General features: G+C 40.4%; 1 protein-coding gene across 33 annotated transcripts in view; it reads left to right on the forward strand.

The window, feature by feature from the left end:
- The window catches only part of CMAH (cytidine monophospho-N-acetylneuraminic acid hydroxylase), a 362,762-nt gene that overhangs the window by 335,564 nt on the left and 13,037 nt on the right, over positions 1-14,161 (forward strand). For all 33 annotated transcript variants that reach the window (XM_077998309.1, XM_077998300.1, XM_077998313.1 and 30 more), the window contains 5 exon segments: positions 438-578; positions 3,958-4,132; positions 5,659-5,775; positions 11,049-11,164; positions 13,728-13,824. In XM_077998309.1, the coding sequence (XP_077854435.1) occupies positions 438-578; positions 3,958-4,132; positions 5,659-5,775; positions 11,049-11,164; positions 13,728-13,824 (646 nt within the window).

Genomic DNA, 14,161 nt, shown 5'->3' on the forward strand with positions numbered 1-14,161 from the left:
TCTCTAAGCCTTAGTTTATCTCTCTATCAAATGAGCATCATAATAGTACCTCGTGGGGCATTGTGAAGGTAATCAGTTAGTTCATATTAAACACTTAGTATAATGCCTGCCAAATAAGAGTTAATCCATATATTAACATTAAACACAGGGTGTGCAATTCCCACCTATTTTCAGTAGTCAGTCTTGCTACATCTAACTTCAATTCCAATCACCATGCGATTATACTTAAAAACAAAGTATAAATACAACCTTCTTTGACTGACACTTCTTCTTGAATTAGGGACATTAGCCCAAATATAGTATTTTTCCATGGAATAAGTGGAGGAGGATTGGAAAGTGAAAACGTGGAGAAAATAAAACAGAAATCTGTCATTGTACTCATCAGACTGTGCACTTGAGAATAAACTTTCTTACATGGGAGTGCTCTTATTTCTCAGGTACATCAAAGAAACAAACACCAAAAATGACCCAAATGAACTCAACAATCTTATCAAGAAAAACTCTGATGTGATAACATGGACCCCTCGACCTGGAGCCACCCTTGATCTGGGAAGAATGCTGAAGGATCCAACAGACAGGTTTGGCTTAAATATTTTTAGAGGATAAAAATGTTTTATAATATTTTTTCAATACTATGAGAAAATAAATGGCTCACCTCTGGCCTCTTGACAGGTTCCTATTTTGTTTGTTATGCAGTAAAATCCACACATCACTTTCCATTTTATTTTATTTTATTTTTTTTTTGAGATGGAGTCTTGCTCTGCCTCCCAGGCTGGAGTGCAGTGGCACGATCTCGGCTCCCTGCAACCTCTGCCTCCCAGGTTCAAGCAATTCTCCTGCCTCAGCCTCCTGAATAACTGGGATTACAGGCGTATGCCACCGTGCCCGGCTAATTTTTGTATTTTTAGTAGAGACAAGGTTTCACCATGTTGGTCAGGCTGATCTTGAACTCCTGACCTCATGATCTGCTCGCCTCCACCTCCCAAATTGCTCGGATTACAGGCGTGAGCCACCGCGCCCGGCCTAGGTCACTTTTTAAAAATGGAAGTCTTACCACTTAAATAAAATGAACTATCCAATAAGTATCTCACAAATCTCGGGGAAGACTGAATTTTTTCCTAATCTTTTCATCCTGTATAACAATGACTCAAATGTTTTCATCATCTCAGAACCTTTCTAGAGGGTAAACAGTGAAGAATCTTTTCTTCTATTAAGGGCCATTGATACAGCTCAAAAATAAATTATTTTATGAAAGTAAAAAGCAGTAAGAAAATTAGTTTTCATGTCAGTGCAAATATTACCCAATTTCCCATTCCATAGATAGTACATTTGAACAAGTAACAATAACACACTGGAAATGCAATCCGAGAAAATTAACATGATGTCACAAAGCTATATTTTTTTGAATACTACTCTGAAGCCAAATGAAACCATCATGGGCTATTTGGAAATGGACTAACATTTTGGAGAGCGGTACATGCAATTACCAAAAGCTCACCCTCTCCCAGCCTTGCCTCTGCAAAGTCAGTATGAATGGTAAATCAGCTGATTCTGTCTTTTGCTAACTTCCCATATCAAACAAGTTATCAAATCTGGTCAATTCTCCTTCATAAAGCACTCACAAATCCATCACTTATCTCCAGCCTCTTCTGCCCTGGCCTTAATTCTGCCTCTCAAAATTTATCACCTAGACTCCTGCAGTGCCCCCTGACTCCCGCACAACTTCCCTTGACCCATCTTCCGTGCCAGTGTCTTCAATCTGCTGGTCACAATCCATTGGCGAGTCATAAAATTAATGCCATTGCTCACAGTCAATGTTTTAAAAATGAAATATAATAGAATAAAATGAATAGAATAGAAAATTCCTGAGTACATTTCATGTAACAAGCGTATCATTTCATGAAACTTTTGTTTCATAGGTACCCGTGGTAGGTGGACTCCAGGGTCCTAATGTAAAATATAGTCTTTACTGGGATGATAGGCAAAATGTTTGAAAGCCCCTGCTCTTCATTGCTGACAAAGTTACCTTTCTAAAGTGCAAACATTCCTGTTTAAAATTCTGCAGGATATCCTTAGTGTCTCCAGGATAAAAGTGTTTCTAATTTTATTTTCCAGGTCTAAAGGTTTTTAATTATTCCAGTTCTTAGCAACGTATTCAAGAGCCTTTGTCATTTTACATTTGCCTAACTGCAAAAATCATCTCTTTCTATTGCCCCAGCAGTAATTTTCAAGCTTTAATGAACATCAGAATAACTGAAGAGACTCACGTAAATCCAGATCCCTGGACTCCCTTCCCCCCCAGATCCGGATTCAGTAGATCTGAGGCAGAGCCCAGGAATCTGCATGTGTATCCTTGTGCCTCACCAAAGCATTCTGCGTGACTAGAAAGTCAACACTGTTGGGTCTCAGAGCTAAGACAAAGTATAGGGGACACACAGAGACCAAGTACTTTAACTGCCTTGCAAGGGGAGGAGGAAAAAAATGTGACCAAGGAAAGCTTAATCTGGATCTTTGGCATTTAGAGATGAGGATGTCACAAGTAGAGAGAAGAAAGAGATTCTAGTCAGAAGCAATGGGATGTGCTGGAGACGGCAAGTGTCCACTGGGTTTGGTGAATGCGGATACTTCGAATGAGGGCATAAATATATGTCATTCATTGAGAAATGATTTGTTGAACTCCTTCTGTATACAAGTCATCATCCCAGGTATAGGGGATACAGATGTGAAGAGGCTTTTGTCCTCATAAAGCCATCTGTCTTCCTGAGTAGAGGGCTTGTGAGTGAAAGCGGAGGAAAAGGGTGAGATGGATAGGCGGCCAGGCTTGGAGAAAGGTCCCAGAAGCCAGTGTAGGGAATTTGGGCTGTGAGTGGGGGGAGCTGCAGAATATTATAAAGCAAAGAAGGGACATTACTGAGTTGTGTTTTAGAAAAACCATTTCAGCTTTGCAGAGAATGGATTGGGCAACAGGTAGAACCACTGGAGTAAGGGATGGTGGTTGGGAGGGTGTGGCTTTCTATAGAAAGAGATTAGTGAAGCTCTAGACTGAGGCAAGGCAAGGAGTTGCAGAAGAAGATTTGAGATATATTTAGAAGTGAGAAGCTTTAGGATTTGTTAAATAATTTTTCTTTTTTTTTTTTTTTTTTACAGAAACCAGTACATCTGTAGCTTAGGGCATATAAAAGTATAGTTTTGAGAAGAGGGTCAGCTACCGCCACCTGCCACATCTTTATGAGATGGGCACCTATTTCCCTCCTTATATTTTCTTTATCCAGATCACATCCTATTCCATTCTCGGGATTTAAAATTCCGCATTTTATGCAAGGATACATCTTCATATGAGATGGACAGAACTCTAGGATTGTCAGAGAACTCTATTATCCACATTACTGGCTGGGTTTGAGGGTAAAAACTTGCATCTGTCTATTGGCTGTGCTTTGATTAGGACAGCAAGAGCACCACATATTAGAGACACAAAGTTCTGGGAATTTCTTAAAGATACGCTAAAGTCATCCATATATCCAACAAATACTTATTGAACACCTGCTATGGGTTCAGCCATGGTTGCTACTTTCACCAAACTTATATTCTAATTGGGGTGGGGAGGCACAAGTGTGCAGGCATCCACAAGATCATATGGCCAGATTATAAGCAACATTTCCATAATTTACTTGTTTGGAACAAAGAGGCCCAAATTAGTGGTTTTCACACGTTTTTTTCTAGACATAGACTTCTTTCTTCAAATGAAATCTGACTTAGAAACCTATCACACTAGACAATAGGAGCTGCTCTGATTTAGGCAATGGTGGGACCACTGAGGCACTTTTGTGGGACCCCTTGTGAATTATCTGAGCAGTCTCAAAGCTGCTAGTCTGGTTGACTTTTACTACTTAAGTACTAACTTTTGCCTTCATTACTTGTTGCTTTCTTTCACTGTTCTCACACCTTTGTGTCTTTAAGCAAGGGCATCATAGAGCCTCCAGAAGGGACCAAAATTTACAAGGATTCCTGGGATTTTGAACCTTATTTGGAAATCTTGAATGCTGCTGTAGGAGATGAAATATTTCTTCACTCATCCTGGATAAAAGAATACTTCACTTGGGCTGGATTTAAAGATTACAACCTTGTGGTCAGGGTATGCTATTGTTTTTCTTTGCTTTCTTGCATAATGGAAATACGTGAACACACCTTTGTTTTCCAATAAGCATTTATTAAGTCCTATCAACTGCCTAACAGAGAACAGATTTGACAGTGTGATCAGCAATCTCTTGTTGAATATTTAGAGAATGTTCTGAAGTCCCTAAGTTTTTCTTTTGGAACATCTTTTATCTCCTATCACCACGTGTTTTTTGTTGTTTGTGTTTGTGAGTGTTTAGGCTTTGTTTTGGCATGGCAGGAACAGCTATTTAAACTGTGAGGCTAGAAGGTAGGATCCACCCAAAGAGGTGATGGCCTGGAGCAAGGTGAGGTAGAAGCAGGTAACCCTTATCTGCAGCTATACTGAGGCTGAATTGCACAAATTAAGAACTAGGCCTAGGTCTACAGCTTAAACTAGCCCTAACACATTCATACAGAGCCACAAGCTAAGAAAGAGTTCATGTTATAACCTAGTCACCAAAACTGGACATATCTCCAGAAGCAAACTAAATACTAGCAGACAGAGGGTGCAAGACAAAGAGGAGGTCTGAAATGGGACAGGAGTAACTGCAAAGTCAGTGAGTAAACAGCCACCTGTGGCTTATATGAGATGCCTGAGGATGCACAGGGGAGCAAATTTAGGGATGTCATCAGGAAATGGACAACACTCACACTCTTAAGACACGAGTATTCATTACTCTCAGGGTAAGAACTACTCCTAAGTTTATCTTTCAATTTCTGAACACTAATGCCAGAGAATACTTACTATTCTCAAAAGCAATGATCCCCAAAAACCTAGCTGGGGCCCATGGCCAGTCTGTGGCAAAGTTTTTGCTGGCAAATAGTGAAATAAATAAGAGAGCAGGTATGTATGTCAACTCTCTTTTCTTGGGATGAATTGCTATTATTCCCATAGAATAATAGACTAAGTCCTTTCTATTTGGGTATTAAAACATTCTTTCTTCAATGAAATAAAAGGGTAGCAGAGGCAAGATTTTTTTCAGTCCTCACTTAGCCAAACAAATGGCTAATATCTATATTAGTTCCCAGATAATTTCTAGAAAATTGTCTTTGAAATCTAATGACCTAGGAAGCATTGGTAAATGATATTTTCATTAGGACAATTAGTATGAAAAAGAGAAAAACTTTTGACAGTTTTTTAATAAAACATTTTCAGTGAAACCATTTCTATATAGCTGCTATATGACAGTGAGAAACATTCCACATTTATTTCCTCACCTGCAAATTCATGGTGGGATTTGATATCTCATTAGTACTAGTACTTCAGATAGAATAACCAGCTCTATACATTTGGTGTTAGTGACATGAAGCTGTTTTGCTAATATAGACTAGGATTTGAATGTTACAGTTCAGGTGAGAGAAGAGACTCTTAATATTAATTTCCAGTTCATTGCTATCATCTATCATTTGAGAGCGTTTGAGTCTTACACATTCTTAGAATTTTTTAAAGACCTTGACCACTTGATTGATATTCTTCTCTTTACCATGTTGTCATTTGCACAGATGATTGAGACAGATGAGGACTTCAATCCTTTTCCTGGAGGATATGACTATTTGGTTGACTTTCTAGATTTATCCTTCCCAAAAGAAAGACCACAACGAGAACATCCCTATGAGGAAGTAAGCAGCAACACTGGTGGAAGTCTGCTTTTCTTCCTTCTTTCCATCCTTCCTTTCTTCCTTCCTTCCTCTCTTCCTTCCTTTCCTCCTAAATAAACTTTTAATTTTAGAATAACTTTAGGTTTACAGAAAAGTTACAAGGATAGTACAAAGTATTATTAACAACTTACTTTACTATGGTACATTTGTCACAACTAACAAACCAATATTAAAAATATTGTTATTGATCAAAGTTCACACTTATTTCTTTATGAGCCATTCCCAAAGATTGGATTCTCCATCTGCTTACTTCCAGACACCTGCTCAACCTAAGCTGTTATTAGACCTGTGAGCATTGATCTCTGCCTTCCTTTTCCTCTGCCCCTCTCAATGGGTGTCTCTGGAAAGGGAGTTAGATCAGCATGAAGCATCACGTATTGATTGCATTCAAATTCTGAACAAAGCTCTCGCCAGTGGCAGCATTATGTAAAAAGCCGTGGCAGTGGAGACAGTGTCAAGATGGGGATTGATGCCCCTTTCTGCACATCATGATTCCTGATTAGGAGGCTTTGAGCAGTTATTTAAGCTGTCTGAGCTTTAGGGGTTTTTGTTTGCTTCCACAGGGCTTGCTCCCACCTTACCAGTTTGTCGTGATAGTCAAATGACATAATATATGTGAGCATGCATTGTAATTTAAAATTGTCTATGAATGTCAGAATCATTAGTTACAAGGATATACAGTCTGCCCTTAAACTTATTGTATGTGCCATTTAAACGTGTGATGCCCTAAATGTAGAGTTTTAAATATACCTTCACCTAATAGATGTAATAAATGTGCTCTTAAACTACATTTTAATAAATTGACTAGTATTTTTGTGTTTACTAAAATACTTGCTATTGAAGAAATCCTATATTGAAACTTCAGTAAAACTAATAATCTACTACCTGATTTATAGGTATTTAAAAAAACAAAACAAAAAAAACTGGCACCGGGCACAGTGGCTCACACCTGTAATCCCAGCACTTTGGGAGGCCAAGGCAGGTGGATTGCCTGAGGTCAGGAGTTTGAGACCAGCCTGGCCAACATGGTGAAACCCCATCTCTACTAGAAATACAAAAATTAGCTGGGCGTGGTTGTGGGCACCTGTAGTCCCAGCTACTTGGGAGGCTGAGGCAGGAGAATCACTTGAACCCAGGAGACGGCAGTTTCAGTGAGCCAAGATCATGCCATTGTACTCCAACCTGGGTGACAGAGCAAAACTCGGTCTCAAAAACAAACAAAAAAAAAACAAAACAAAACTGGATTTTTTTTTTTTTTTTGAGACGGTGTCTCGCTCTGTCGCCCGGGCTGGAGTGCAGTGGCGCGATCTCGGCTCACTGCAAGCTCCGCCTCCCGGGCTTACGCCATTCTCCTGCCTCAGCCTCCCGAGTAGCTGGGACCACAGGCGCCCGCCACCTCGCCTGGCTAGTTTTTTGTATTTTTTAGTAGAGACGGGGTTTCACCGTGTTCGCCAGGATGGTCTCAATCTCCTGACCTCGTGATCCGCCCGTCTCGGCCTCCCAAAGTGCTGGGATTACAGGCTTGAGCCACCGCGCCCAGCCAGATTTTTACATGTAAGAAAATCCTGTGTGAGACACCGTATAGATGATAAATAGGCTTACACCTTTTTAGACAAAATGACTCTTTGCATTTATTGCTTTATGTATCACTTACCTAGCTTGCTTTATGCCAAGCACAGTGTTAAACACTTTGCAAATATTAAGACATTTAATCCAACAACAACCCTATGAACAGATATTACTGTCTGCCCCCATTTCATAGATGAAGAAACTGCGGTTATAAGAGTTAGAATAACTTGCCCATGGTTGTACAGCTAATGAATGGTGGTGCGGGGCTTTAACTCAAGCAGTCTAGCTCAAAGTCTATGCTCTTAGCCACGGTGTAGCCTTTCAAAGCTGAATTTACAAAACCTATAAATTGAGATGTCTGTTAGCCTCAAGAGATTCACCTTTGAAAATTTTTAAATAACTTCATTTAAAATATTTAATTTGGAAAAAAACATCACTTTTTCACAGCTTTCCATAATGCATCTGCCGGAGAGAGCAAGTAGCAGCTCTGTTGCAGATTTAAATACACCATGGGGCAAATCACGATGCCATCTCTGCACATGGTGCTGTTATAATGTCGCTTGAGGGCTTTTATCTCCCAGGATTTTAGGGAGAGTTCTATATGCTGAGGTTTGGTTAAAGGGGTTATGCCTACATATGGAAGAGCTCCTTTTCTTGCTACCTGGAGCCTTCTTATATTGCCTCCCTCCTGCCACCTTTTTGGAGGTATCAATTGCCTTTCAAACTCATCATTTCTATCACACTGACTCTCCATTCTTAAATGCATGGCTCCCGTAGCTCACCACCCTCCCGCACCAATCTGGAAGGGCTCCTCTCTAACTCTGCTGCAAATCCACCTTTCACTGCCTCCAGACCCCACCCATGCCTTTCCCTTCCTTGCTTCACTTCTATGTGGGACTTTCTGCTTAACTGTCTCCTGCCTCATGGTGTGTAAGTTTCAGCGGGTAATTCTGGGTGACTAATCATTTTCCATAGATACCCGAAGGTACTGCTCCTTTGGCTTCCAGTTACAGACAAGGTTGCTCTAAAGAAAACTCATACTAGGTTGATCCTCCTTTCTTTGTGGGTGACTTTTAAGAATTACAGGATTAGTCCATATTCACTGATAAAAAGACTTTTTCCAGCTGATTTGGGGCTCTTATGTACATGTGTAGGATCTGTCATTCCATAGGCTCTACTTACAGAGGGCTTGCACACTGGTGCAAGGCACATCTCGTAAACTGGTGAAGCTGGGTGCAGATTGCATCAAGTAGAATGCAGGAGGAGAAGGGGGCAGGCCTGCTAAGCTCCAGCTGATCTGAAATTTCCAGAGAACTTGAAAATCTGGATTTTCATGTGAAATACCCAAATTTATAAATGTAGAAAGCAGAGTCAATGTTCTTAAAGAGCTGTAGACTACATGAAATGAGAGCTAGGCTGTATTTGGCCAAAGGATCATCAGTATGCTTTAAGCTGTGAAGGTTAAAGAGAGGGGCCAGCTAGTAGGCTAGGGGACCCCTGAGTGCCAAAATGTGGAGGCTCTTGCTTTCAGCATCACAAATGCACTACCTTGTTCTCCCCTCACTCCAAAATTGATTCTATGTATTGAGATAACTGTCTAAATATATTTGACCTGGGAGCCATATGTAGTGTAGGGACGGGGCCAGCTATCTCATGGACATACTTTTGTGCTCGCCCTGCTGTCATCCACAGTACCTACTTCTCTTCCCTCCACATCTGAACGCCCCTCCATGTACTGTCTGGGATTCTACAGTCTCTGCCCTGCATCTTTGGTTTCCATTTGTCTGCATGCTTTGTAGATTCATGTAATTAGTTGAATTCTCCTGTCAATGAATCACTTCCATTTCTTTTCACTGTGGCAGTTTATTCCTGCATAATTGCTTGGCAACATTTTAGTTGGATCTGGAAATGCAGAGGAAATAGGTTATGCACACAATTTGTCCATCATTGTGAAGCAATAGTCTTCTCCTTAGCCCAGTGACAGTACCTCCTTGTTTTCCTGAAGATTCTTTTGCATTCTTTTGGAGTTCCTCTTTCCCCAGGCACTGCTTAAGTCTCTTGTTTCCTTCCAGGACTCTGTGTTCATTCCACTGTTCTTCCCAAGTTGCTTCCTGGGTAAACTCACCTGCTAACATCACTTCTCTGCTAATGACTCCAAAAATAATCCATATGTCCAGCCCAGAGCTCTCTCTGGCTGCTTCCAGTGCTGTCAAGCTTTGGGTTCTTCCATAGTCAACTGTCTGCTAGATATAATTGTCTGGATTTCTGAATCCTTAGCACCTAATTTTCAACTTGTTCAAAGTTCAACTCCTCATCCTCCTTCTTTAAAATGTTCTTTTTCCTTTTTCTGTCTGATCGTGGGTAATATCATTCCCCAAGTCAGTCAAGCTAGAAACAAAGGAGTAATCTTTGGTTCTTCCCTTTTCCTACATCCCCAAACCTAATCAATAATCTAGACTTTTCCATTTTACACCCCAAATATTTCTTAAATCTACTTCCAATTCTCCTGTGTGCTCCTCTCCCAGCTGAAAGGCCAAGAAAGGCCATTTACCCTGCACTGGGAGGAACCAGGCCCTGGTAATGCATCTTAGCCAGGCCGACCTTAACCTGACCAAACTGTGGAATCATGTTTCTAAACCTCTGTTAGCAAAACTGTGACCTATGTTTGTAACCTCAGTTCATAATAGATATAATTGTTTTATACAAATGGTGCAAAAAAGAGAAATAGATCTAAAAATGCCAAACTTCCAATCAGGCTGTGTCATTTAATAGCCTCTCACTTATGAAAAGTTTGCCTCTACTGGTATTGGCATGATATTTACCAGGGGAAAATGTGATGCAGACACTGAAAGAGCTCCTAACACTGGTGCTGATGGATTGTTAAAACTATGTCCAACCAAGGATAACTTCTCTTTATTTTCTTTATATAAATTATCTCATTTTTTTCTCACAACCGTCTCATAATAGAGAAACGGAGGCTTAGCAAGCTTAAGGTCACATAGTAAGTGCAGGGCTGAGACTCAAGACCATCTCTGCTTGTCTCTTAATCCTGTGCTGCTTTGGCTCTTCAACAGCTTAAAAGTTGGGATTCTTTAAGGATAAAGATCTTGACCACATGATTTAAAGTAATCCTGTTCTGTGACAGGCCAGAAACTGCAGACTGTTGTGAGCTTGCAGGCTCTGCTTTGCCTCTAAATGTTCAGGTGGAGACTTGAACACTCAGCTTTTAGAATGACGATGATAGCAAAGATTTCTTGAGTGCTTACTATGTGCCAGGCTTTAAGTGTTTTATATACATCCTCACAACAATCCTATAAGGCATATTCTATTATTCTCTTCATTTTATAGATAAGAAAGCCAAGGCACAGAATGGTGACCCAGATCACACAGCTAGAACCTGGATTTGAATCCAGCAATCTGCAGTCTGTGCTCTCAGCCAGATACTCCCCCTGCTCTTGATCCATTTCCTGTTTTCCTTCTTTCAAGTCCTGCTGCACTTAGCTTCTTTCCTTTTCTCCTCAGCCTGTGATATCTGCTCCCAGAGACTTTTCTCCTTGGCTCTCCGTGCCTCTGCCATCATGGGCAGCTGCTTCTCCCAGGGACAGGAGGGATCCATACTCTGCTGCCTGGGTTGCCCCTGCGAGTGGTTCCATGTCTATTTTCAGATCCGTAGCCGGGTGGATGTCATCAGACACGTGGTGAAGAATGGTCTACTCTGGGACGAGTTGTATATAGGATTCCAAACACGGCTCCAGCGGGATCCTGACATATACCATCACCTGTAAGTCTGGAAGCATCTGGCGCCCCCAGGCCATTGCTGAGGCCGCTGTGGATATACATAAGCAGTCAGTGACTGCCTAAGCCCCCAGATTCTGACTAATATGTGAGATTCCACCATTAGAGCTTCATTCCTTTGTTTGTTAAAAAGCAAATCTGGTTAGGAAGGTATAACATTAAAGAGTCATTTATACATTCATATGAATGTGTTCCTGCACCCTTCTGGAAGTGGGTTTTGGTGTAAGAAAGAGAAATACATTATAAGAGGGAAAGGATATGTTTGCCAAGACAAGAATGAGTATTTGTGTGGCAAAGACATGGTCATCGAATTAGTGAATTCCTGCATCACATTTTTGTCTGTGCTCAACTCTGAGCATGAATTTGGTAGGCTAGTTGGTTTAAGGGAATGGCCCATGAGTTTCTGTCTGCCTGCACTTCAAAACTCTTTAAGTCATTAGGATCATATTTAGAATATTTGCACTGAAATCTCAGAAAGGGCAATTTGCCATTTTTATATTTGCAAAATAAAGTCTCATTACCAGAGATCCTCTGAAAAAATGCAGAAATTTAATTTAAAAATTCTAATTATTTAAAATGTATAAGCAAAAGTTTGTACTCTGAGCTTGCAAGCAGAGGCATTTATTAAAATTTCTTTTTTACTTATTTCCTTTTGAATGTTTTTAAATGATATGAAAAAGTTTAAGAATGTGAAGCTATATAAAATAAAAAGAAAGTAACCCCACAAAGTCCCTCTCAGGAAACCCTGTTTCCTGCCCTTCCTTCCACCCACTCTTATGGTAACCTTTGATAATAGCTCAGTGTGCACCCTCACAGGCCAAGCGACGTTTCTCTAAATATATTTGTTTTCAATAAAATGTTCCACATAGTTGGTGGTGAGGGAGTGTTATTGTTGCTGTTTTTATTTTTTATTTTTTTAATTTTGGCAAAGCATGCGCTACCTTTGGGATGTTGCTATTGTTTTTAAATGAAACCCTAGTACGTATGTTCTGCAACTTGCATTTTTTACTCATCAATATATCTTAGAGAGCCTTCCACATTGGGACATCCAGGTCAACCTCAAATCTTTAAATAGCTGTAAAACATTCCAAGTTTTTTTTTTTTTTATCATTTTCAACAGATCATATACCTAACTCTTGTTCTAGAAAGAAAGGAATCTGGCAACTTTTGAGGGGATCTTGGGGATTTTTTTCTTCATAATTCCGTCTTGGAAACCACTAAACTCTATCTTGTTCTATTGTGTTTTGGTAACAAGGGTCACAAATGTAAGAAGATGTCATCGTGAATACTGGGAAGCAGTCACAGCCCACTTTATCTTGTTGCTTTGAAAATGGGATTTGTGAATTTACTAAACGTTCTTCTGGTTATAAAAAAATACATATCCACTGTCAAAAATCTGAAATATATATATAAATGTGTGTGTATGTGTGCATGTGTGTGTGTGTGTGTATATATATATATATATATATATATTTTTTTTTTTTTTTTTTTTGAGACGGAGTCTTGCTCTGCTGTCGGGGCTGGAAGTGCAGTGGTGCGATCTCGGCTCACTGCAAGCTCCGCCTCCCGGGTTCACGCCATTCTCCTGCCTCAGCCTCCTGAGTAGCTGGGAGTACAGGTGCCGGCCACCATGCCCGGCTAATTTTTTTGTATTTTTTTTTTTAGTAGAGACGGGGTTTCACTGTGTTAGCCAGGATGGTCTCAATCTCCTGATCTCGTGATCCACCCGCCTTGGCCTCCCAAAGTGCTGGGATTACAGGCGTGAGCCACTGCGCCCGGCCTGAAAAAAATATTTTAAAATGAAAAATTAAAACTACAAATAATCCCACTACCCAAAAAGAATAATTTATATTTTGGTGTCTAGCTTTCTTTTTTTCCTTAAAAGCACATATACCGTACATACTTTTCTACCTGTGTGTTTATCAAAGTGATTTTCCACAGTATTGTATTTTCCTACATCATTTTTAATGCCCGCTTACCTGATACCACATACCTATATTAGTACTTTATTTAACCTCTGTGACCTTGAAGTCGTTTCTAACTTTTCACTATTTGGAACAATGGCAGATACTCATGTGGATGTGTCTTGCACACATTCATAGTGACTTCTGTAAGTTAAATTCCTAGGAGCAGGGCTGCTGCATTCTATGAATACAGTGTCTAGGCTTTTAGTGACCTCTACCAAATCGTTCTTTGGGAAGCCAGTTCACCTTTCCAAAAATAATGTATGAGAGAATACATTTACCTGTACCTTCACTAATACTAGATTCTATTGCTTTTGTGTACAGGATATAGATCTAGATTTTCACATATGAGGATTCCTTAAAGCAAGGAACATCATAGTACAATAAAAATAAAACAAAATCATCATGTTCTGAGGGACTATCTGTGTTCAACACCCCGAAAGTTCTGAGCTACATCAACAGCTGGAACCGTACAGAAACACTATCTCTTAGGGAGGACAGAGTACCAGGTACCAAATAGATCCTGGCAAATGAACAGGCATGGAAGTTTCCAGAGCACATTCCCATGCTTTATCTCTCTTACAGGTTTTGGAATCATTTTCAAATAAAACTTCCCCTCACGCCACCCAACTGGAGGTCATTCCTGACGTGCTGTGAGCAGAACGGGCCTGGGATTTCGCAGGTAAGGAATGTCCTGTAGGTTTGGGAGCCATCCTACCATGCATCCCGTGACACTCTCTTTGACACCTAAATTAAGCAGACACCCTGCCTGACAGAAACCCGACTTTTGGGGGACTGAGAACAGCTAACATTACAAGAACATTCAAGTGTTTTAAAAAGTAAATTAACAGGCTGGGCGCGGTGGCTCACGCCTGTAATCCCAGCACTTCGGGAGGCCAAGGCGGGTGGATTACCTGAAGTCAGGAGTTTGAAACCTGCCTAGCCAACATGGTGAAACCACATCTCTACTAAAAATACAAAAATTAGGTGTGGTGGTACTTGCCTATAATCACAGCTAC

The sequence above is a fragment of the Macaca mulatta genome, chromosome 4 (assembly GCF_049350105.2).
Source record: "Macaca mulatta isolate MMU2019108-1 chromosome 4, T2T-MMU8v2.0, whole genome shotgun sequence".
Taxonomy (NCBI): Eukaryota; Metazoa; Chordata; class Mammalia; order Primates; family Cercopithecidae; genus Macaca; species Macaca mulatta.